This window comes from Molothrus ater, chromosome 14 (assembly GCF_012460135.2).
Source record: "Molothrus ater isolate BHLD 08-10-18 breed brown headed cowbird chromosome 14, BPBGC_Mater_1.1, whole genome shotgun sequence".
NCBI classification, from domain to species: Eukaryota; Metazoa; Chordata; class Aves; order Passeriformes; family Icteridae; genus Molothrus; species Molothrus ater.
Window position 1 is genome coordinate 10,106,521 of NC_050491.2, and position 24,987 is coordinate 10,131,507.

The 24,987-nt window shown below is 39.5% G+C and overlaps 2 protein-coding genes across 8 annotated transcripts in view; one reads left to right on the plus strand and one right to left on the minus strand.

The window, feature by feature from the left end:
• Positions 1–218: 218 nt before the first annotated feature.
• Positions 219–17,433, minus strand: XIAP (X-linked inhibitor of apoptosis). Of its 4 annotated transcripts, XM_036402187.2 has the most exons (9): positions 17,341–17,421; positions 16,614–16,684; positions 15,247–15,369; positions 8,421–9,317; positions 6,425–6,524; positions 5,295–5,373; positions 4,661–4,694; positions 3,386–3,610; positions 219–1,942 (listed from the first exon to the last, which is right to left on the minus strand). In XM_036402187.2, the coding sequence occupies exons 4-9, from the start codon at positions 9,283–9,285 to the stop codon at positions 1,746–1,748; spliced, it is 1,500 nt and encodes a 499-aa protein (XP_036258080.1). In that variant the 5' UTR covers positions 9,286–9,317; positions 15,247–15,369; positions 16,614–16,684; positions 17,341–17,421; the 3' UTR covers positions 219–1,745. The 4 variants fall into 4 exon arrangements, with proteins under 4 accessions (XP_036258080.1, XP_036258081.1, XP_036258079.1 ...); XM_036402188.2 differs by lacking the exon at positions 15,247–15,369; XM_036402186.2 differs by lacking the exons at positions 15,247–15,369; positions 16,614–16,684 and having other exon boundaries at positions 17,341–17,433.
• Positions 17,434–23,643: 6,210 nt separating this feature from the next.
• THOC2 (THO complex subunit 2) overlaps positions 23,644–24,987 on the plus strand; it is a 49,540-nt gene continuing 48,196 nt past the window's right edge. For all 4 annotated transcript variants that reach the window (XM_036401862.2, XM_036401863.2, XM_036401864.2 and 1 more), the window contains exon 1: positions 23,644–23,780. In XM_036401862.2, coding sequence (XP_036257755.1) covers positions 23,719–23,780 — 62 coding nt within the window. In that variant the 5' untranslated portion in view covers positions 23,644–23,718. The remainder of the gene's footprint in view (positions 23,781–24,987) is intronic.

Genomic DNA, 24,987 nt, shown 5'->3' on the forward strand with positions numbered 1-24,987 from the left:
TAGGGAAGAATGGCAGCTAGGAACAAGGCTGTCAGGATTGCCAGTCCATAGCTGTCCCAAAAAATCCCTGTATGCATGAATTATCTGAAACGTTAAACTCCTCACAAAGGCACAGAAAGGCAAAATAAAACTGAATTCTTCATGAATTTCTAGTCATCATCTATCCCCAAGACCAAATTCAACCATAAAAAATAGCAAAACTAATGTTAGATTCATAATTAACAAACTGTAATCTATACAAACAATAGATTTTATTTTCTCTCAGATTAAAATATATTCATTATCCTTAATAACAGTCAGGTTAAATTAATAAGTTTAATTACAAAACAAAAAACAACAGAAAGCAGCCTTCTGGGTTTTTTTTAATGTGAGACTCAAATACACTGATCAAGGAACATCTGGATTGCACTTTATTTTAAATATTCATACCATTAAGCAGCAGAGATTTAAAAAATAGAAAAAGTAGATAATGTATTTCTGTGTATTTAAAACTTTAATAATATGAAAAACTATGTTCTGTATATTCTATATTCTAAACCTTAGTGTGTAGAACTCAAAAATATTTAGACAGAACGTATCAATAGTTCCACAAAATAAGGAAGTGACATAACCAAGCAGTGATCATAAAACAGCTGTACTTAAATACAAAGCTGTGATACTTTCAAAATCAGAAATGGAGGATCAGTCCAGCAAGAAATAGTTTAAATACTTTAATGTGGCTCTCATTAGAATAGTTCTTAACTTTTAAATTTAAGTGCTGCAAACTGACATGAACAAAAATGAAAGATTTCTAATACTGCTAGTGAATTTTAAAAAAGCATTTTCTAGGAGATAAAGTTTAATCTTCTTCTACGAAAATATAAGTTATGAAGCAAAGTATTAGCAGATAAATCAGTTAGGATGACACTGTGTTACAAAAAAAACCAAACAAGAAAAATGTCAAACTAAACATCTTTTTGTCTAAAGGGCAAATTTAAAATGAGCCTCCTCTCACAAAGGGCACAGGGTACATAAAATCTCCTTAATTTCTTGAGTTTCCTTTTAATCAATAAAATTAATGTACATTTTATATAAAGATGGAATTTTGTGAAAAACAGACGTCTAAAACCAGCTGACTGAAGACAATTTATACATCTGAACCAGAAAAATAGAATAGGGAGATGGGAATTAAATTGAAACAGACAAACCTAAAATGTAGCAGAAGTAACCATAAGGTTACAGCAGCAGGTTTATGTGTATTGTCTGAATTATGTTACAACCAAAGTTACAGGAAAAAAAAGACTATTTTCAATCCTGCATAATATTTTTAAGAAGCTAAAATCTCAGGTATAATATACATGTATACAATTATATTTTGAATTAACTTATTTACAAATTTTATATAGGGACAGGCTCTTTGTACAAACTCTATTTGCACAAACTTCAGTCATACAGAGTCCTACCAAAGTGAAGCAAAGCAATGATCACATAAATAAAGGTTTACATTACTTGGGCTTTCCCATATCAGGTCTATGAACTGAAATTACAAAATATACATATTTGCCTTTTATACATATTGATTTTTACATACAAAAAATTCACTTAACGAAAATAAGTTGTAAAGTGTTAAAATGTGTAGTTTGACAGCAGAAAATCCAAGTCCTGCCATATGGTTACAGTCTGGAATTAACTGCATTTTTTCCATTATGTTACACATTTTTAAAGTAATAAAACAGGAAACATTTGCATCGATGGTGCTGTGTATTTCACGAATACATAAAAATTTCCTGTATTTTCATAATATCTTTACGACACAGAGGGCATTCATTAAGGAATTGTGCACATTCCTTACAGGCAACTAGGTGACCACAGGGAATGAAGACAACAGATATGTCCTTATCCATACAGATTTTACAGAGCTTTTCTTCCTGCAAACGTCTTAACTTCTCTTCAGTACTGAGGTCTAAGGAAAATAGACACATAAAAACAAGTTAACATATTTACTACCATTGAATCTCTTTTTTTTTTTTTTTTTTTGTTCTCTACACACAAGGACAAGGTGTTCTTCATATGATTTAAAGGTCACATCCTTAAGAAGAACCAAGAACTACAAGAGAGGAATCCTAGCTGCAACATGGAATCCTCTTTTTTTATTTCCCCTTTTATCCCATTACATCTCCCAGGCCAATGCAAGCAGGGAGCACATCTATCTGTATTGGTAAGAACTTGAAATATCCATAGAATTTAGGATATGCATATTTCAATCAGGAACCATTCTTTTCACAGACCTCTCTCTGACAAAATTTCCCCAAAATTTGAGCAGAAGGTGAAAGAAAGGCTCATTGCTACTGGTTAAGTCATTTGGATTTTATTTCTTTTTCTGAGTTTTCCCAATGAAAAAATGAGGATTCGACTTCCTTCCCTGTCCCCATTTTCAAAATGCCCATACTTCAAAAAGCTTAAAGTCTGTAACACAGAAAGAGTCAATCTGGCACTGTACATGAGCTCTTTATTATTCCAATATGCCCCATTTGAAAATATAAAATTCAGACACCTTCCCCTGCCACTTGGGGGAAGCTCTGCACAGCCAACCACCAAAATAAGGTAATAAGGTCCAGTTGCACTGCAAGCTCCTCTTCCCCCATAATGCCCTGTTAAAAATCTTATTAAAAAGAGTGGGTTGGTAAGATCTCAGCTTATCATGCCAACCAGATGGTCTTTGCCCTCCCTATGAATTAACCCATAGGCTTGTCTTAAATTACAGGTCTCCTGAATCAGAACTCCTGCATTTGGTCTATCTCGAGAGTGCACCACAAGGGCTTTCTGAGCATGACCTGCATGTCCCAGCAAAGGTGGAACATAAATAACTGAATAGAAACAGCATTTAGATGCACACTTGTTCTTACTGGCCAAGAACAAAAATACTTCTACCCCAAGCAAAATGATATACTGTAAATAAATGCCCCCCCTCTGTGACCTTTTCACATTGAATACACCAAATACAGCAGCCTGTCCCTGGGTCTATTTCACTTTGCCACATCTATAGTTCATCTTATAACTATAATCTTGCTTTTATTTTTAAATATTATTGTCACAACAACTTTGGCTTTTTTTAGCACACACAACCTTTACCAGAAGCACACTAGTCTGTCACTGTTACACACCTGTGAGATAGCAATACTACTTATTTTAGAGATGATATTTATAAATGCTGCTACACTCAAATATTTCAACACTCTGTTCAGGTTTTGTTTTTTTTTTTTTTAAAGTCCCAAACCAAATGTCTTTAAATTTAATTTACAATACTGTAAATTTACCATAGGTAAGACTGGGATCAGAGGGTAGAATAAACAGATAACATTAAAAAATATTTCACAGACTAAAGAACTGATATGAAAGTACACACAGAGGTTTTGTAACTGAATAAGCTCATCTTGCTCAACTGGGATTTCATTTGGTTCTTCATCCCTTGTATTTTCTTTATGAGCACTTAAGTCTGCTACCAGATCCTCAACAGATGTGTGACTTTCTCCAGTCATCTGCAATCTCTTTTCCATGGTGTTCCTAATCTCAGACAAACTGAAACCCATGGCTATGGCACTTTGTACCAAAGGATTCTGTAAGAGACCATCTAAAACAAGAAATTAAAAACAAAACAAAAACACTTTAAGAACGATGAATCTGATTATCTGACTACAGTACTCTAAGACACATATTTGCAAACAAATATGTAATCAAAGGAACCATATTTCCAATTTGAGAATTTTGCTAATTGTAAAGACTGCAGATTTGAGCTTTTTTTCTATCCTAGCTTTCCCAGTCTCCCCTCATCTATTTATATTATAGAAATCCTCCTAAATTTGCTATTAAAATCAACTACTTCAAAATAAATAACATGTCTTATATAACTACCGTCACAAATTTTGTAGCTGAATGTTAAATGACACTCATCCAAAAAGGCACAATGGATAAGTCACATTACATCAATTTTAAATCAGTTCAGAGAAGGAAAAAATCCTCATACATGTGTTGAGAGAAACCAATAAATAATTTGAATTTATAAAACCAAAACACAGCACCAGCAACAAGCAAGCAGGTCTATCCATGGCAAGACACAACATCACTTTGAGAAACCACTTGTTGGGCCTTCCCCTTCCTTTTACTTATCAACATTGTTCAAATAGCAAAACTTTTTAATTTTTAATTTTTAAAAACAAAAACTTTTTTTTTTTAAAAAAGGTTCTTTTGTTTTAACTCTCATAAATGAGCAAAATGGGAGAGATTTCTAAGCAGGTTTTGTGTAGCCACTCTTACCATCAATAGCTCCCATTCCCTGGGATAAAGCTGCTTGACTGGCCTCCTCCTACCCTTTTGACTGTTTTGTCTTTTTATTGCTTGGTATTTGTGAAAAGCATTGCAGGAATGTGTAATTCTGGAAGACATAATAAACTACTTCAGCTTGCTCAGCTTCCTGGTCCTTGCCACTGGACAGACCAACTCTTCCTGCCCATGAAGAAGGGCTGTTTCTGGTCAGTATTTAGTATTCATCCCACAGCACTACTAATTCCATACTTGATGCACACTCATTAGCTCTAAGACTTAAAATTAACCATTCCTGTCACTATACAGTCAAATATGCATATTCCAAAACAGGGGGAAGCCGTTTGTTTTAAACAGATACCTTTAGGAATTATTGTCCTTTCAGCAGCTTCAGTCTAAAAGTGAAATATAAAGAAACAAAATTACAATTCTGGAGAAAGTAGAAGGAAATACATACAGTTACAAAATTAAAAAATAGCTATTTGATCTCAAGTTATTTTAGTGACTAAAACTATTTCATCTGCTCTGAACAACATGATCGGTATTTTGTTATAATTTTAACCCATCTCTGCAATAACCATATGTACACAATTCTTCGTCTACAGAAGAATTCTAAAACATTATCAGTTTTACATTTTAGTGACTATACACAAGTTTAACAATGTTCTACCAACAAGAAAAGAAAATGTATCTGCCATTATTCATCATCAACCTTAGGCTCCCAGGCTATAAAACAAATGGCACCTGTTCAGTATCCAATATCCAACGTTCCCAAGGTGCCCTGGCTGTGATCCATAACCCAGGCTAGGGAGAACTGGGAGATGGCTACACTCTGATTGACAGAGCCAAAACACCCTGCAATTCTTTCACTTCCTGCCAATCAAAGTGGCAGCAGGTGGATTAAATGATAGGCATGTAATTAAAAGGTAACTTCATATAAAAATCATGTTTATTTTTTCTATTTTAACAAAACTATTAATAAGCAAGAAACTTACTGTTGAATCCCTACATCCATCTTTTAAGTGAACGTTATTTATAAATTCTATCCCCTTTTCATTCCTCACAAATCTGCACCTAAAAATAAGAATATTTAGATTTAATAGAACTGCATTAGCAACAAAACTTTGTTACATAACTATGGAAGCTTTGACAAATTTCCTACATCATACAGATTGCCTGCTTTTAAAATCTCTAAATGTTTAGTCAACCTCTGTGATGTCACTGTAATATTTCTAGGAACACTTAAACACTTAAGCAATACTCATCTTTCCCACATTTTTGGTGAAAAAGAAAGCTTAAGAGTTGTTGGCCATGACAGCTCATGACGGATTTCTAAACGTAAAGGCTCACTCAAATGAAAAACAAACATTATGTGAAAAAGCTGGTTCTTTTAGTCTTTCACAATCCAAGCAAACAGTCACTGGTGAAACAGGTGCCTTCCATGCTTTTTTTCATTATTTTCCAGCCAGCCTTAGCCACTGGGCAGAGCTCTTCCCTAGCAGAAGATTTAGGGAATGCCATAACTCCTTGACAAGAGTTCTCCAGCTCCAGCAGTTACTTCACCTTCAGGAACAGAGAGCTGCTGTGAGACTGACACCCTGCCACTGAGGCTGATGTGCAAAACCTCAAAACAGATTTTAGACAATATTGGCAGTCTTTCTAAAAACTACTTCTGCTGCTGCTACTACTACTATTACTACTGTCTGAAATCTTTAATCCTTTCAAATTAGAGAACTATAGTCTATATTCCATGCCACTAACCCACTGCTTCAGGTTTGTTTGCTCTGTGGCAGCTGTTTAGTCATTTTGTATCTTGTATAGGTTACAAACTTTTACATATACAAAGCTATTAAAATAACCATTACAATGTAGCACTTTGACAACAAGCAAAACCCCTCAGATACATATTGACAAAACCACACAATTCTTGCTGACAAAGCAAACATCAGTTAAATCCAGACACATATCTTCCCTTTAATAATGCTACAAATAAGACAAAATTATTTGCATAAATCTAAACAGTATTAAACCATAATCAACTTTCTCAAGCCTTTATTAGTGTGCTCTGTCATTAAAGTGCAATATACTGTAAATAAGACTCAGACACACACAAGGGACACCTTACCCAGGAAACCATTTGGCATGTTGATCCCAAGGGTCTTCATTTTCCTTCCATTCTTGCAATCCTCCACCACAGTGGAAACACACAACATGATCACCATTACCTGAGGAAACACACAAAAATAAAGTTGCATACTTTGTGCAGGCATAATACCAAGTTTTCAACTACAATGTTACGTTAAGAAAAGAAGTATTTCTTTTACTGATTTACAATTTCAATTGAAAATAACTCCATTTTAACAGAGGACAACACACATGATTTGAAACAAATGTTCAGGGGAGAACTGAGCTTAAAGAAACACAAAATAAGAGAAGCAAATTTCTTCAATTTTATTTTAGTAAGTAATTATACAGATAAAAAAATAAAAGCTGAAAAGAAACTGTTATCATGGAGCTCAATCCAATGGTAAACAAGGTCTGAAGATGTCTGCCACAAAGAATGAGAGATGTTTACGTGGCTTTTTGTGGTCCTCTATTTCCCATTAAGATCAACAGGCCCCAACCAGCAATAGCAAAACCAGCTGAGGAGAACTGCATCCTCTCTGTTCTAGCACTGTGCCTACTGTGATCCAAGACTGCCCCAGAAACTGCTTAAATATTGTTTTTATTGAATGAGGACAACACACATGATGTGAAACAAATGTTCAGGGGAGAACTGAGCTTAAAGAAACACAAAATACGAGAAGCAAATTTCCTGAATTTTATTTTAGTAATTAATTCTAAAAAAACAAAAGCTGAAAATAATCTGGATTATTTTCACTTTATAATAAATAATTTATTATTATTTATTATATGAATGAGAGGAGGTATGGATAGTGTTTCCACAGAGAGTTAAATTCTTCTCAGGCCACAGGGAACAGTTTTCACAGAAGTCCCCTGAAGAGCCATCAGTCTGATAAGCTGGTACCCAGTTAGTGCAACTCCACCATACAGATCTTTTGATACTTTCATGAACCCAAGGAGAAATCAATAAAATAGTTCCAGTGGGTACAAATATGGCCCATTTATAACCTACACAGGAATATAGCAAAGATTTTATTTATGGCCACAAGTAAAATAAACAGAATCATACCACAAAGTTCTGAGACCTACTAAGAGAGAAGTCAAGTAAGATGAGAGCAAGAAATTACCCCAGATAATCCCCTTTTCCTTGTGACTGAGTCAGAGCAACACTTTGCACTTGTACAGTATCTCTCAGTGTGGAATTTCAAAGGGCTTTAATGGTACTGGGCAATTCCATCTAATTTAGCAACCAATGCACAGATGGTGTCTTATCCAAATCAAACACTACATGTCAAAGAGTAAAAGCTCTTCTACTGGTACCACTGTCTTCATAAAGTAGGCACTAGTGGTGGTATTTGCTGGTTTTGGGTGTCCACATGCCATGACAATGCAAACTCATGTTAACTAAAATGGCACACAACCTGGATTCTGGATTGTCTTGTTCACAGGCTTCTGTACAGGCCACAGGCCCATTCCTTACACCTAAGGTCTGGAGGACAGCACTTTATTTCTTAAAAATTATTAACTCAAATAATTGTCATTGTGAAAGACATTATAAAGGTTTTAACAGGCAAAAAACCATACTTGGTTGTTTTACTGCTAATAAATATATGATCAAGTCCACACTTTGCTAGTAAACATACTTGATACAATGTATGCAATTTTACATAAGAACTGTAAAATGCAGATAAAAGAGTAAAGAGATTCTGGCAAATTGTTTTGTTGGACAATGCCCTTTTCCGACCCACAGATGGGGCAACTGAGAGGCATTTTAAAAACTTTTATTCCATTTTCAGTCTCATGAGAAGGGTGAGACAATACAGATGTTATAATTCATGCTATCACAATCAGAAGCCAGCTATTTCTTCTTTACAAACCTATTTCCCACATTGTTCCATATAAAAATTTTTAAAACTGGGGTTTTTTTCCGTAACAAGACACTTCCTCACGCACAATTTCTTTGTAAAAGGTATTAGTCATTTCAAGGTCTGGCTTACCTATGCTATAGAACCCAGCTTCTGCAAGTTGCTCCTTGTCAACAGGATATATCCAAGATAAAAATGTTTGTAAACGTTTTCCATATTTTGCCATAGAGGGATTCCTTGGGTGCTGTGCATTGTTCAGACCACTTATAGCAAGCTCAGAAGAAATAGATTCACTTGAAACATTTCCTACATCCCGGCCCAGGACAAAAAGGCATTTGGGAAAATGCCTCTTGTGTTCTGACCAAGCCCTGTCACCGGGTTCCCAGTTCTTCAATTTTCCACCACAACAAAAACATGCCACTTGGTCACCAACACCTGTATAATAAAATCCAGCATTAGCTAATTCCTGTGGTGTCAGCTGGCCATTGAGGGGCCAGTTGTGAAAAGACTTTAATCTTGTTTCTTCACTGCACATAGCAGGATTTTTAGGATACAAACTATCTGACATATCCACAACCTGCCTAGTTCTCAAAAGGTAATCTGCCTCCACATCAGGGTCATCCAGAGCACACGGGAGGGCTGAATTGCTGGTACCATTTTCAGTTCTATTCTGGGAGTTCTGGGTAATAGGATCCATGTCACTTTCCAGAAAAGCAGATTCAGTAATAAACTTGCAGTTGGGGGCAAGCTGTTTGTGTCTCTCAGCTGGAGAATCCCCAGGCACCCATTTTTCAACAGTTGTATGGCAACTGAAGCACTTCACTTTGTCACCTTCTCCAGTATAAACAAAGCCAGCTTGGGCTAGAGCCAGCACAGAAACAGGACAGTCCTGTGGAAATCCCACAAAAGTTCCCCGTCGCTCACGTTCCTGTGCCCATTCCTGGGCCCCGTTGGTGTCCGCAGAGGCTCCCGAGCTCTGGGGGACATTACACATCATTTCTTCACAGGCAGAGCTCCCCTGCAGGGCTCCTAAACAAAGAACATATGTTTGAATTTCCCAGACAGGAGGATAGATCATACCCATATGCAACCCTGGAAAATGGCTAAAATCAATTACCATCCTTTATGTATTAAAATAACAACTCCTCCTCTTCTCCCCCATTTCACCCTTGCCTGCATTATCTGCCACATAGAGGCAAACACCAAGGTATTAAAACCAAAATAACAAAAAGTTTGTAAAGAAAAGCAGAAAGATCAAGATGTCTTAGAGGCCTTTAAACATTTACCTGGAGAACACACAGGTTTATAGCTTCAAAAGTATGTTCTATTTCTTAAGAAAGATTGCAAGAATGAAATCAACAAAATACTAATAAAAGTTCTGGCCAAAATCATGCCAAAAGGCTTCTGAACCTGAAATACAAAGTTACTACATTTAAAATACTGATCTGAGCCAGACCATAGTTGCAAGATTTTAGAGCTCAATTCTCAAACACAACTATATATTAACCTCATATGAAGGCCATCACGTCCCTGCCCATTACAGGTGGGCAGACACTGGTAAAACAGTAATCAAAAAGAAAAAAGCTTTTTTACTTTTCTTATATTGCAAAGACACACCTCACTTTATATTTTAACAAAGTATCTCGTGAAATTAACTATCAGATATTTCACTGACCAAAGTGCTGGGCATTGCTGTAAAGATCAGTGTGTTGGGGCTCCCCAGCACCAGTGCTCATGTCCAGCATACTGCTTCCACTTTTCCACACACTGCCTACACCCTCTAGAGAAACTCCTGTGCCTCTGCCATCACCACAGCCTTTCCTCCCTTCCCTACCTGAAGGAATGTCATTCTTCTTAGCACTTGTCACACATTCCTACCCCTGCCTATACTTTTCCAGGGTGAGTACCAACTACCAGTTCTGCCTCATGTCCCTTTTGTGCCAGAAGGCTGCTCAGAGCACTTGGACAAGCCCCATCTTTGCTGAGGATGAAACAAAGCAACTTGGCTACAGCAGGTCTTGTGCAAGAACCACAGAGAATTGACAGTCATCACCTTCATCCCAACATGGATGAAGTCAAAGCACAGTAAACATTCATCTCTTGTCCTGACAAGTGCAGTGATACTATTAACTTAAAAAGTCTTGGCTATTGCTGATACACATCTTAAAGTGGTAAATTAAATTATGAGACTGCCCAAATAAACTTCATAGAACAAAGCACTAATAGTTCAGCAATTAGCAAAAGAAAGGCATGTAAGGAAGAACAGAGTATGTACTTAACTGAACAAGTGTTCTTCTCTATTTTCTATAAGAATCCTGAAATATATCTATTTCCAGTCTGTATAAGGTAGGCCAGCACACAAAAATACAGCTTCCTCAAAACCTGCATTAATATTGATTATACGTTCTGGAACGTCAATGCAGATGTCACAATGATTACTTCTATAACACCACATTTAGCTTCTACAAAACCTTTTTTAGGTTTCAAAAAGGGAGGAGGAAATTAAAATGCCTGTGTATTGCAGGATTGCTGCATCCTCTGTCAAGATGACAAAGATAATTAGGCTATGAGCAGGTGAAGAAAACGTGACATCAGACACCTGGCATGGCTGCTTCATATAATCATGGATCCACGACTGAGCACCAGCCTCAATTCCTTTTGTCTGTCACTTCATGACTAATGTAATAACACTACAAATTATACTGTGGCTTTCTGTTTTAGCAAATTCAAAAATAGCATCTGAATAAATTGCACTGACTGACCTACAAATCTGACCTATATGCTTGTTTCGACTTTGAAGGGTAAAGAAACCCAAACCAGGAATTACATTTAGTAATATGAAAGGTGCCATAAAACATGTGTTTTAATATACATACATCTATTGAAAACAATTGTTTTTTTAAAATAAAATCTTAAAAGCTTTTATGTTTATTGTTAATGTTTATTTCCTTATAAAACCTTACTTTAAAGCCTCTAGAACTGTTCCTGTAAAGATCTCAAGTGACCTTAAGCATCTATCACTACTACACTGCATTCATGAAAGAATTGGTATTACTCAAAACCAGTTAGCTGCACAGTAATTTCCTTATCTGTGTGCCTGAAAGACTTTCTACAAGAACACAAACAAAGCCTACCTCACATCCTTCAAAGACTCCTTCTCAAACTGTCCATTGAAAAAACCAAAACAAATGTATATGGCTTTTGCTGTATGAATAGCAGTATACCTCTATTTCTATTGTATATATATAGAAATGAGTTCTGAAACAGTGAAAAAAAATCTTCCTACTTAAATTTTTTACATATTAGTTTTTTATTTTATGTACATTAGTTTTTTCTACAATGCTATGAATACTTCAAAAATCCTTCTGTTAACATGGTGAATAAAAAAGAAATTATGCCCTCTCCATGGTGATAATGAAAATATTTGCCACATTTGGATTCTCTGGAGTCAGTCCTCACAATCAAAACAGTATGAAAAGCATATACCAAGAGAGCAATAAGTACTGACATAGAAGGTACAATCACAACAGATCAATTCTTTAATATGAACTAGCTGCTTTTTCAAATTATATCAACCACATCATTTAATCATGATCACTTGGAGCAGAAAGGTTCAAGTATCATTCTAAAAGCCTCATCTAACTCCTGCAATGACAGAAGCAGGGCCAGTCCCTCCCAGGAAGAGGCAAGGTTTGACAATGCTCCGGCCACACCATGAAGCCTTCCCTTCCAACAGCCCTTGAAACATGGCTGGTTTACATTTCACTGTAGTTTTATCTATGAGAAACATCTTTATCAAGCATTGAGGCAAATTCCTTGCCTGTGTAACTACTGTTTTATATACAACATTAGTACTACCTTAAATAAAGTATCATGTTCAATTATTTTTATTTCAAACAACCTTTAAAAGCAACAACTCAAAGTGTAAAATTACAGCTAGCTTAGGAAAACTACTTCTGCACATGTTTTTTAGCAGCTGCATAACTCCAGTTAGTTGGAATAATCATCTAGAACAATATCTGGCACCATAACAGCACTCAGACAGATATTAACTGTAGCAGAAAAATGAGTGAGGGTAATTTTTTAATAGTTTACAGCTAAGAAACATAAACTCACAAAAACCTGCCACCTAAGATGGGCACACAAGACTTTACTATATATACCAGTTAGCCAACCTGAAGTCAGAGTATACTCCATGCATACTGAAGTTAATGAAGCCATTTTGCATAGGTCTTAATCAACCACATGTGAATTAAAGGTAGAAGCTCCAGAAATGTTAAAGATCATATTCACTTATAAAAGCTAGATATTTCAACTATTATTGAAGCATTATATATATTTTTATACAGTGAGTAAACAAGTCAATTTTAGCCTGAAGGTCTTCCAGAAGCTAAGCCAAGCTTAATCCTGATTTTACACATCTGAAGGCTATTTGCCACAAGACACCACCCACTTTCAACCTGAATTAGCAATCTATATAGCCTACTGATTATGTTTCAGAAGAAAAAGTAGAGACAAAAATATATAGCAAAAATGTTAACTTATTCAAAATGCAAAATTGTACATTGTGGATCTGCAAAACAAACATGTTTAATTCAGCTTTAAAAATATTAAGAGGTATTGATTTTATGCAAAAATACAATATGATCATATTACCTAGATTTGAAAAGCTTCAAAGGAAATATACTTAAAAGGGAAAAGTGAATTTTGTACATTTCACTAGATGTGATTATTTCCATCCTTAACCCCAAACTAGATTGGTATTACAAGGAGTTATTTTTAATTCATTTACATGACTAGCACGGCAGTAACCTCCAAGTCAGAAATCTCCTTGCACAGCCTCATGTTCCTGACCAAAGGGTACATGCTAGTATTTACTGTTGGCTGAATTTTGAAATGTGAGTAGTGCACCAAGTAAATATCAAACAGAACATACTGTACCAGCTGACACACAGATTATGCATATGTCACTTCAATGAACTTCAATTTCTGCTTGCTCAGCTGCAATTAGATCAAGGAAGGTGCATGCTGCTAACTGAACACCTACTTATAAAGATTAAAATTACCACAAACATGATATATTTAAACAGAGTTTGAAAATTTCAGGGTATTTATATAATTATCAAGAGCCATTTAAAAAAAAGTTCTGTTTAGATATTTTTGATTTATTTTAGAAAGAGGGTGTGTATCTACAGAATGCCTCCTGACTCAATGCCAAAGCTTACATAACCCTATCAGCTCAGCTTTATTTGTCTGTTCTTCCAACAGGTCCTGCTTAGCCTCCCATCATGGTTTGTCATCACAGGAAATCAGTCAGCTGCTCAAGGTTCTAGTAGGCTATTATATCCTCCTAATTTTTGACTTAAGTCACAAAGACTTTCATGCTCTCCCTGTCTTCAAAATGTACATAACCAGGCCAACAGAAACATACTATTCTGAGAACTATTTACACACTGTGATTTTCTTCATGAAGAAGTCCTATGGGTATGGAATAGAGAAATAAACAAAAAAAGATGACTTCATGGCTGCTAAGGGCAGAGAAAGAAAATTCTTTTGGAGAACTTCCAAGTTAAATGTCATCAGAACTTTAGCTGTATGTATGAGAGGGAAGGAGTAAATACCAGCTTCTATAGGAAAAACTGGCATGCTCTAGCCTAAGTAAGATACTGCTCTTGTGGCTAAGAAACAAAAAAAAAAACCCACTGAGTCAACAGGGGTTATTAAAAAGAACAGCCATCAGTAAAAAATGCCTATTAGAATCTGCAGTGCCCTGAGATGCACCTTTCCTGATGAGCTGAGCTACGGCTTTTAGTGCTACATCCTTGTTTCACAAATAATTTAAACTTCTAGTTGAAGAAAACCATGGACAAAGAGGGCGTTTTTCATCAGGGAGATATTATGATAAGAAACAGCAACATGATTCATGCCACAGCAGAACTGCTGAATCTCCTGGATTCTAAGGCAAAGCTGGAGAAGCACCGGGCAGGCACCTCCGCCTCAGCCTCTGGCGAGGGCGTTCCCTGCCCCGCCCGTGCCGCCACCCGCAGCAGCCGCGCTGCGCTCATGGCTCAGACACGGAGCTGCTCTGGGGGAGAACAGCACCCCGATACTCACTAGCACCGGGGGAGAACAGCACCCTGATACTCACTAGCACTGGGGGAGAACAGCACCCCGATACTCACTAGCACTGGGAGAGAACAGCACCCCGATACTCACTAGCACCGGGGGAGAACAGCACCCCGATACTCACTAGCACCGGGAGAGAACAGCACCCCGATACTCACTAGCACTGGGAGAGAACAGCACCCCGATACTCACTAGCACCGGGGGAGAACAGCACCCCGATACCTTCTGGGGTCACAGCAGGAATGCTGTGCTATTAGAATAGGAAGAATATGCATATATACATACATATACATCCATATATAAACTGTATTTAAACACACATAGCCCTCATCATCTTGTAAACTTGGAAATCTCTCTTGGATTATCCATTATATTTTACTTTTATCCATTATATTTTACTTTTAACTTTGACTTCTAAGGAACACGTTCTGAGGAACTAATTCTAATATTTTACCCAAAACAAAATATGAAAGTTGTTCCTGTTGAAAATACTCTGCTTGCCTTTTTATTTAATAAGAAACTCTTCAAATCATTGAAAGGGAAGGGCAATAATCTGCAAGACATGTGCAGCTTCATTTTACATTTGATACGATAGCAGTGACACTCAATTCAAGCTTTGCAGCATGCCTTCTTCATCTTAACAGCCTTTCAGTCTTCACGCACAGCTACATTTTTCATGTTTAAAAATCTTGTGGTCTCTTGAGCTTGACTTTAAATCATCATGCTCAGAACATCTTGAATTAGAACTCTGTAAAAAAGACCCCATGCTATGAAAAAAAAAAGCAGCAAAGGACTGGACACTGTTAAACAAAACAATACAAAAGGTACTCACAACAGTTTTCCCTAAGGAATTAGTATCCAATCAGACCAAGTATATTAATGGTTAATCAAAGCAGATACTGGTTTCATTGCTATTTTCCACCAATCTTTAGAACAAAGTCCAATATTTACATTCCTGTTGGTAGAAAAAAAAAAAAGGTTTCTAACCTCTTTCACATAACCTTCAGCATTGTTTGTGAAGCCACAACTTCAAAGCTATGGCCAAAAAAACCATTCTAAAATTCTGTCCCTTGGACAAGTAATCCAAATTAAAACATAATCTAAAGCTGAAAGAGTCTGAGGTCAGGGAAACTCTGAAATGTTGTTAGATGTTTTACTAAAACTAGTGAGGGACATAAATTGGGGATACTCCTTAACATCCAAAGAACAAAACAAAATCCTGTAATTAAAAACTAGAAGGCAGCAAAAAGGAGAAAAAATGTAAAGCAGACAGTTAAATCCCATGATCTAGACTTCTCTCTCCTAGGAAATTCTGTGTTTGATTATAAACTGGATTTCTGGAACTCTTCAGCTCCCTGCAGCTGTACCACCTATCTTGGGAGGACAGCAACAGAGAGAAGTCCTATCACAGGTACACACTGGCAGAAATGAAATCCATTTTCATACTTCTAAAACTGAGATATGAACACACATTTCCTTACTTTTCTGATAACAAATGCAAGTCTGTTTCATATCAGTGGGAGCAGTCAAAAAAACCCACACCAACCATCCTCATCAGCATTCTTTTATTTTTGCTGCTGACTGCAAAGGGCAAGGTCAGAGGAGATGCAGAACAATCATTAACTTATTCCTTTGCCCTTCTTGGCCCTTGCTGTAGGTGCCAAGCTTTTCATAACAGGAAGTACTTGGGATTCTTTAAAGGACCTCAAAGAAAACTGCAAACCAGTCAAGTAGATAGCAAAAGGAAGCAATTAAAAAATTAAAAATATCCAGATAAAAGCTTAACCAGCCAATTCATCACACAAAAACCTGTTTTCTTAGAGACAATACTTCACTGTTCTCTGTTACATGAGTGATTTACTTCAATGAGTAATTACGTAAATCTGTATCCTACTGCTCTTTGTCCAGGTATTAGATTAAAAAAAAAGGTATTTGACAAAAAGGTAAAAGAGGTTTTTTCCTAAAGTTGGTTGCTTTTCCTTCAAAATTGGTCTACTGTAAGATCTTGTAGTTTCTAGATGTTCATTTAGGAAACTAAATTCTCCCAGTTAGCTACATGAAGTATTTGCATTAAAATTGCAATTTAAGAATGTAGCAGTAAAGGGATAATGAAAGTAGTGCTGCAAACACGTCTGCATTTTGCAGTAGATACAGATTAAAAACAGTGCAAAAATTACCCAAACCAAAATGCATACTTACACCCATTTATAGGGCTTTCAGCAGGAAGACAGAAGCATCAGACAAGTAGTACAGAAGCAGAAATACACTTACTGTTAAAGAGAAATATATAAGCATATAATCAAAGACATTGTGCAAAAGAGAACTGCTTGAACTTAAATTACCACTGAAAAAAAATTACTTTGAATGAACTTGTCCCTATAGAATTCTTAATAACTGCTGTAATCGAACAAAACTGCATTTTTATTAACAAGAAGCAGTTCTAGAAAGTGATCGGCCGAATAAAAATTAAAATAATAAAAGAGTGGGCAAGGAGAGATAATATTCAAATATGTCAAAAGAACCACAGAGACCACAGAAGCGCTTATTAGCATAGAACATTTTTCATCCACTTTCGCCAAGAGCAGCACTGAAGGTTCGAGCCGGGGCACGGCTCGGGACGGGGTCTGGGCTCCGCCGGAGCAGCCCCGGCCCGGCCCGGCCGCTCCCGCGGGCGGCGGCGCGCCCGTCCCCATGGCAACGCTTCACCGGCCGGGACCTCCCGCCCGCGCCGGCAGCGCCCGGGGGCAGCGGCGGCCGCACCGGCCCTCGGCATCGCCGGCACCGCCGTGAGGGCAGAACCGAGGGACCGAGCCCCCCGCTCCACGCGGAGAGCCCCGCCGAGCCGCCCGAAGTAGAGAAAGCCCCCATCGCGGGCAGCCAGGGAGCCCGGCCCCCCTCCGGGTCCCACCGCCGCCGCGGCACTCACCGAACGCATCCCATCCTGTCCGGTCCGGTCCGATCCCCGGCACCGGAGCCGCTCTCGGCAGCGCTGTCATCAGAAGATGGCGGCTCCCGGCAGGCTCAGCGCCTGGGGTGGAGCAGCGCCCCCTGCCGGGCCGGTGGGGGCACGGCGGGCGGGCTCCCGCCGGCGGAGGGCGGCGCGTGGCGGCAGCGGGAGGGAGTGCAGAGCGGCGCCTCAGCCCGCGGCCCCTCAGCACGGCGGCCTCTCAGCACCGCTCCGCGTTCCCCTCAGCCCCCGCAGCCCCTTCGGTCCCCACTGCCCCGCTTCTCATTCCATTCAGCCGCCACAACCCCCTCAGTTTCCTCGGCCCCACTCCTCAGCTCCTTCCGTTTGTCCGTCCGTTTCAGTGCCTCACTTCCCAGCGCTCCCGGCTCCGTGCCGGCCTCGCCTCTCCTCCCTCAGCGCCTCCAGCAGCCCTTTCATGTCACACCATCTTCTCCAAATGCTCATCCCAGCGCTCTCCTTGCTCTCACCTCTTGTCCCCGCAGAATTACAGCTTGTTGTGATTTAAATCTGTTAAACCATAATTTTTTTTGAGACTTGAATTTTCCAAATCAGACAGAAACCTCAGGCTATTTTCTTTGGTAGCTGTAGCCAAAACTCATCTAATTATTCTCATGGCTAAGACTAAGGTGGTCCTGAACATTAAAATGTCGCTTTAACCTTTTTCTGGTTTTTAAAATCTCAGGTGAGCTCATTGCTGACCCAGCACATTTAACATAGCCAGGGTACTTGGCTGTATGTTGGGGACCTGCTATCCTCAGGAAAACCCAGCGACTTGGAATAATATTCTCAAACTTTTTTGGTTTTCCCCTCGTGCATGTCAACAGTAGGAACTCACTTTTTGCAGACCATATATCCCCAAAGACTTGTGGCAGATAGTGTGGACAATTTCAGGAGAAGCAGTGTAATCATACAATATATTAGAGTGTTTGCAGATTCCAGGGCTTACACTGAAAGCCCTTTTGAGTAAGGATTGCTTTTCACTTTGTTTTCCAGCACCTACTGAGACCACAGTTTGATTCAAAGCCTGTAGTTATTACAAGTAACTATAGTATAAGGTAAGTAATGAAAGAGTGACAAACTCACTTTGATCAGAAAAAAACATGTAATGATTATTCAGTAATCAAAAACAATACTTAATAACTTAGGATGCAATTCCACATACCACTTGCTCTTTTTTCAGAAAAGAATGACCTGCAATCTAGAACATAATATTTAGTGATGCAGCACAGTGCTGATGCTGAGCCTATAAGAAATAAACAGCTCTATTGCAGTACTGAGTCACATCCATCTAAACTTATTCCACATCTGAACAAAGCCAAGATTATTTATTTAAGAATCTTTGGCACAATAAGAGGTTTGCACCTTAACACTACAATGTGAACATGAATATTTAATCCCCTAAGTCCTTGTCATACCACATTATTAATACGTTCATTAGCAGTGATTTTCACAAAGGGCCTTGCTCTATTGAGGTTTGATATTTGTCCAAATGAAGCAGATTGTTTTCAGAGGTCACAAAGTGGTTTTGCAAGTACCCATTTTCATGTTTTGATGTCTAAATCAAGAACTATGGTAAAAATTTAAATTGAAAAGCTCTCACCCCTGCAGGAGCTTGGATTAGATTGCCTCCCGAAAACCTTTCCATCAAAAAATATGAGATAAAAGAACTGAAAAAATCAGATCATACCAAAAGTACAGTCTCTTTGAAATTTTCTTTACACAATCGTGCTAAAATTTTCAATCAGTTACAACCAGTTTGAGTCAGATAAACATAAACTGGACTTAGCACACAGTTCTTTGACACAAACTGTTTAGCCAACAATGGGTCAAGAGTCACAGAGATTCATACGGGAAGCTGTGTTTGTTGCCATAATCCCTAAGAAATTAATGTAATTTATTTCCTACTCATCTAATTGACTTATCAATTGGACCACTAGTGCCAAATTAATGAATGGAGTGAAAAAAGCTATGCAATCCTGAGCTGGGATTTCAGAAGTGCAGCAAAGAAGAAAATCAAATATGGAAAAATCACGAAATGGCGACTTGACAAGGAACATTTTCTCGTGAATATGACAATAGAAAATTGAGTAACTAATAACTAACAGATGTCTGAAAGCTGTCTTTTCCCTTGAATTATATCCAGTGCTTTCAGTGCCATTGGATGAAGTGATTCAGTCATTTGATAGGAAAGCCATGCATTTCTATGCTGGTCCACAGAAAATCAAATCTAATTCTCTCTTCCAAAACAGTGCAACATTCTTTTTCTTTATCCACAGCATTTACTATTACAGCACATTCTTTCTTTCTTTTTGTTGCAAGCAGGTGATAAACGTCATTCCTGTTACATTTTCATGAAAGCAGTGGAAGAGTCTGAAGGAGTTTGAGAAAAATAGAGGCATAATTACAGTACAGAAACAGGAAAAGCTGAAAAAACCTGATGAGCCTTTTCAACTTCAGCAATGAAATCTTATGCAGGACAAACATTCCTATAACTCCCAAATCCATTGTTGTCAGACAATGCAATAAATTACCTTCTCATTAAAACTAAAACATCAAATAATGGCAACAGTACTGAACTTGATAATAACTTTTCCCTGTGGGAAAGTTACATCTAAACATGTAAAAACTGAATCTTCTTTTAATGACAGTATGCTGCTGCTGCTGAAACTACTTCGAAGTTCACTTCAGGGTGATGTCAAATCAGAGACAGACTGTTTACATTCTTTCACAATCCACTGAGCTAAGATAAATGCCAAATGAAGAGGAAAATGCAACTAGTGATTTATCTTAGTTCTGTTTGAACTGATTAATGCAAGAAATAATTATCTAGAACTGGGACTTTGGACTTAGCAAGCATGTGACATATGACTACATGCATGGTTTTCTATTCATAATTCCTTATGCTGGAATATTAGTTCTGGCACACAGGTACTATGTAAGTCTGATATAATATGTAGAAAAATGGCAAGCTCAAGGCAATGCTTGCCTATTCCCTGCATGTTTCCATATGTACGCCCTGACAGGAGAAAAGAGACAGAGAGGAGCAAAGAGGAATGCTGTGGTTAACAAACATGTCCTTTTAATTGATCACTTTGTTCATTAATTATCCCCACATCCTGTTGATGGTGTCTGAGTTCTTATATATGTGGGCAATTCAACATGACCATCCAAATCTTAGCAGAGTAAGTTTATTAAATGCTTTATATTGCTGTAGAAACTTGAAAAATATATTCTTCACATGTCAAAGGCAGATGTATTTAATTAAGGATCCTCCAACCCTGAACTCACACAAACTATCAGAAAGAGATGCAGCAGCAGAACAGAGAGCAATGAACGGAGAGCAGATAATAAAGTTGTGCCTTGCCACATGAATTCCATGGAACTGGTTAATACAGAGGAAATGAGCTGTTGGATGTTTTATTTCTTTTGCTTTTGTACATTTCCAGCTCTCCCAATGGATGTCTGTAGTATTTATTTAGAAAACCAAGAATAAATACATTTTTATAAGATCCAATTACCGCTGATATTTTTCTAGCTATGTATTTGCTGGATAATATACTACATCCTTGAAAACCTTGTATTCACTGTTCACTTAAATAACTTCCTGCTGCTATCCAGCTGTTACCATAGTGGTGACACAGGCATTTCCTTTAATGCAGCTGGGACAAAGCCTTCAGAGTACTTCTTTATTCAGGCAGGAAGCGCAGTAGGTGACTTAAGACTGTGCTGTGACATATCCTGCCTTTGCAGGCATCATTCTTCCTTCTTTTCAAAATTTGATTTTATTCCATTATTTAGAAAGGTAAATGTCAACCTGTAGAAATAACAGAAAGAAACACAAAATTGTCGTGGCTTTTAATAAGGTTCTCTGACTCGTTTATACAAATCTTAGGATGCCCAGGATGCTTTTTCTAGCACACAAAAGCCTCATGAAAAGATGAAGAATAAACTATAAAGGCTGTTATAGAGCTAAAATATAAGTCTTATTTCTTAACCTATGAATTCCTCACAATTCGACTAACATCAGGTGGTACTGAGAAACTAATTTCACTATATAAAGATGTTCACCACAAAAGCAAGGATAAGTCAAAACTGAATATGATTTTATAGCCTGGAACAAAGACTACTCTGTGTCAAAAATATATTATTCTGAGGAGGAATTGGTACATACTTATTTTAAAAATATTTTGCTTTGCCTACATTACTTCATTAAAATGCATGACTGTCTATGTTTCAGAGCTTATATGTCATATACATAATTAATATTAATAGTAGAGTATATTTTATATAAATTCTACCACTAAATGTTTTGTATAGTACCATAGAAATACTGTGGGTTCTTCTCAGAGCAGATTTTAAAACTGGTTCTGTCACGTATATTTCTACATTGCATGTACTATTTTTTATTTTCAGCCTGTCCCAGTCCCTAACTAATATACTCTAAGAAAGAAGTGGTTTAGATTCCTTAAGTAAACTTGGCATTTAACCTGTTGGTCCTGCAATGACTTGATGGCTTTATTCTACTGCATTTCTCCATGACTGTCTCTTCCTCTTGATCATGAAGGCAAAATCTCCCATTTTTATATTCAGACCTTATGTAGCTATTCCTACATACATCCTTGCACCTAATATATTTTGCTAGATTCTTGTTTTCTGTTTCTGTGTCTGTTAGGCTTATATTCTAAATAGACTTATTGCATTTGCTTATAACACCCTCTCATGTTATTCCTCAGGCCTGCAATTCTTTGCCTCTTATCATCCACACATATGTTTTAAATATATTTATTGAATTTTTATTTTTAAAATAACCTATCATAAATAAATTAGGCATTTGTAAACTGAGTGTATCTTCTATCACACTGCATATGGTATCCTGGAATGTGGTCTGTATCTAATTAAAAATGTAAGTATGAGAAGCAGAGAATCTGCCTCCTTTACTACTTGTGTTAGTGCAGAGTTTAGGGGCTGTAAGGGATCCCCTTGAAGAAGGTGTTGCTCATAGGGCCCAAGAACAGCAGCATCCTGCACAACATACAGCTTGTGGGAACTGGCAGAGAATGATCATTGAAACAAACACTCTTCCCTCTCTCAGGCAGAGTTATGCAGATTTGCTGAAAGGCCAGCATTTCTGAGCAGAGCTATATAGCGAGGGGAAAGCTTTACACCCAAGGCTGGCAAGCTGATTCACTTCAGCGTGGAGAACAGAGCGCAAGGCAGCGAGCACAGCAGGGCTGGTACCGAGCACAGGGGCACTGAGGCCTCACCTTGAGATTTCATTTCAATTTCCCCGTTTTCTGAATTTCATCGTATTTGTGAAACAATTCACAATACTAGAGGAGTAGAGGAGGAAGCATGCACAAGACTAAGAAGACTTAGACTTGAGAGGAAAGAGAAATGTCTGAAAAGACTAAAAACATGTGCTGCCCGACGAAATAGAGTATTTTAACCCTAATATCCCAATTAGCAACTGAAGGAAACACACAACAGCTTGCGGAAACTTAATGGGGACAAGGGATATGTAACAAAATAGGCACAGGCATGAGGGGTGACACGCGGAATACGGCATCCATACAACTGTTTGTCCTAAGTGCTTGTATCGGAACGACCATTTACACGTGTCACAGCAAGTTTTATGCAAGACCTTTTTAAGCCGCTTATTCAAACGCTTTACCGTTCTGTCCACGGTTCTCGGGGCTGGCGGCGCCCCACGCACGCGCGTACGACTCCGTGACCGGAACGCACATGCGCACACGCGCCCCGCTGTACTAACGCACACGCCACACGCGGGGCGCCCCGCCCCACGCCTGTGGCGCGCACACCGCGGCTCCAACGCGCGCTCACGCGCGCGCGCGCGCACACACACACACACACACACACACACACACCACCACCACCGCAGGGCTCTAAGGCGCGCGCGCGCGCACACACACACACACACCAACACCACAGCTACGCGGCACGCACACCCACACGGCTCTAACACGCGTGCACGCGCACACACCCACACCCCACACCACCACACGGCTCTAACGCGCGTGCACGCACACACACACACACCACCACACCGCTCTGACACGCACGCGCACAGTACCCTACGCCCCCGGGACTTCAGTGCGCACGCGCGGGAGGCACCGCACCCCGCCCCGCCCCTCCCCGCTGTTGTAACGCACACGCGCGGCCGTGGCACCGCCCCGCGGCCCCCGCGCGCAGGCGCAGTTTGCACCGCCGCCTCCCCGCACGGCGCGGCCGCGTCCCGCGGTTTCTCGCGGCCCATCCGTCCCCTCTGACCCGGCGCCGCCGCTGCTCCATCCGGGCCCTCGGCGCTGCACGGGGAAGATGGCGGCGCTGCTCCCGGCCGAGTGGATAAAGAACTGGGAGAAAGGCGGCAAGAGCGAGTTGTGAGTGCGGGGCCTCGCCGTGGGGATGGATGGGCGCTGCGGCCTGCGGGAGGGGGGCGAGGGCGCCCGGGCCTCGCCAGCCCGGGGAGGCTGGGGGGCGGCGGGGAGGACGTCGGTCGGGGCTCCGTCCTTGCTGCTGGGCGTAGGGTCGAAGCCATGGTCGGGATAAAGGCCTGGGCCGCCCTCCCGTCCGCTTCGGCCGGGTGCTGCCGCCCTCCGCCGACGCTCGGCCGCCGTAGCTGGCTCGGCTTTCCCGGCGCCCCGAGCGCCCCCTTCCAGCCTCGGGGCCAGGTTTGTCGGGGGTCGAGCTCATCTTCAGCCGCCCCCCGTGGTAATAGGGACCCTGAAGCGCTCCTGTGTCGCTGGCTCTACAGTACTGACCCTTTTGGCAGAGGCCCCAGCCCCCGTTCCCACTTTTTTACCGATTCTGATAGGACTGGCCCCGTATTCTTTGACCCAGGCAAAATACGATCAGGTAGTCACGCTTGTTCTATCCCACAAAGTAACCTTTGTGCACGGAGGGGTCCGGTTGCAACCTCTCAAATTAATCCAGGTGTACCAGAGCTTTCTGTTTTCGGCCTGTGTCTGTTTTAAGGCATTTTAATATGCAGGTTCACTAAATGTTGTGTTTCAGGAGTACAGCTCTTCAAGGGGTATTTCACCAGTTTGGTCATTTCATGTTTCTCTGGTAGTTTAAACAGGGGCGTTCTCTGCACTAACTATATGTTTTTATGTGCTCTTATTTTAATTCTTCCATGTGCTTTTGTTTTTTGTTGTAAGTAACAACAAAACTTCAAATTTTGCTGTTTTAAATATGGATGTTGCAGGAATCACTTAGAGAAACACTTCTTGATAATCGCACATTTTATTATTTTCTTTTGTTCGTGTTTTCTGAATGGTTGTGCAGATTTGCCAATGAATCTTCCTTGTGCATGAGAGAAACGGCTGTGGGTTGGAGATTAGAGAATGTAGAGAATCCTGCACAAAACACTGTTATTTCCAGAGCAACTATTTTGTAATGAAGGGCCCCCCCTTTTTGGCCATGTAATTTTTGGTTTGAATTATGCTGGAACCATTATTGTGTTAATATGCAAGCTGAACACGTTGAGAGGCCCTGTGGAGTTTGCAAGAGAACAGACATTTCCTGGCTGATCACAGAATGGCAACTGCACTGTGTTGGTTGGGTTCTCAGCACTCTGAGCTTTGT

What these genes read in the sequence shown, in the direction of transcription:
- XIAP (XM_036402186.2), bottom strand. Translation starts at nt 17,410, where the DNA reads ATGACAGCGCTGCCGAGAGCGGCTCCGGTGCCGGGGATCGGACCGGAC. An exon ending in AGCTGGGTTCTATAGCATAG is followed by an intron (nt 6,525 to 8,420) that starts GTAAGCCAGACC and finishes GTGTTTCCTCAG; the next exon opens with GTAATGGTGATCATGTTGTG. An exon ending in TATTCAGTTACAAAACCTCT is followed by an intron (nt 1,943 to 3,385) that starts GTGTGTACTTTC and finishes TATTTTCCTTAG; the next exon opens with ACCTCAGTACTGAAGAGAAG.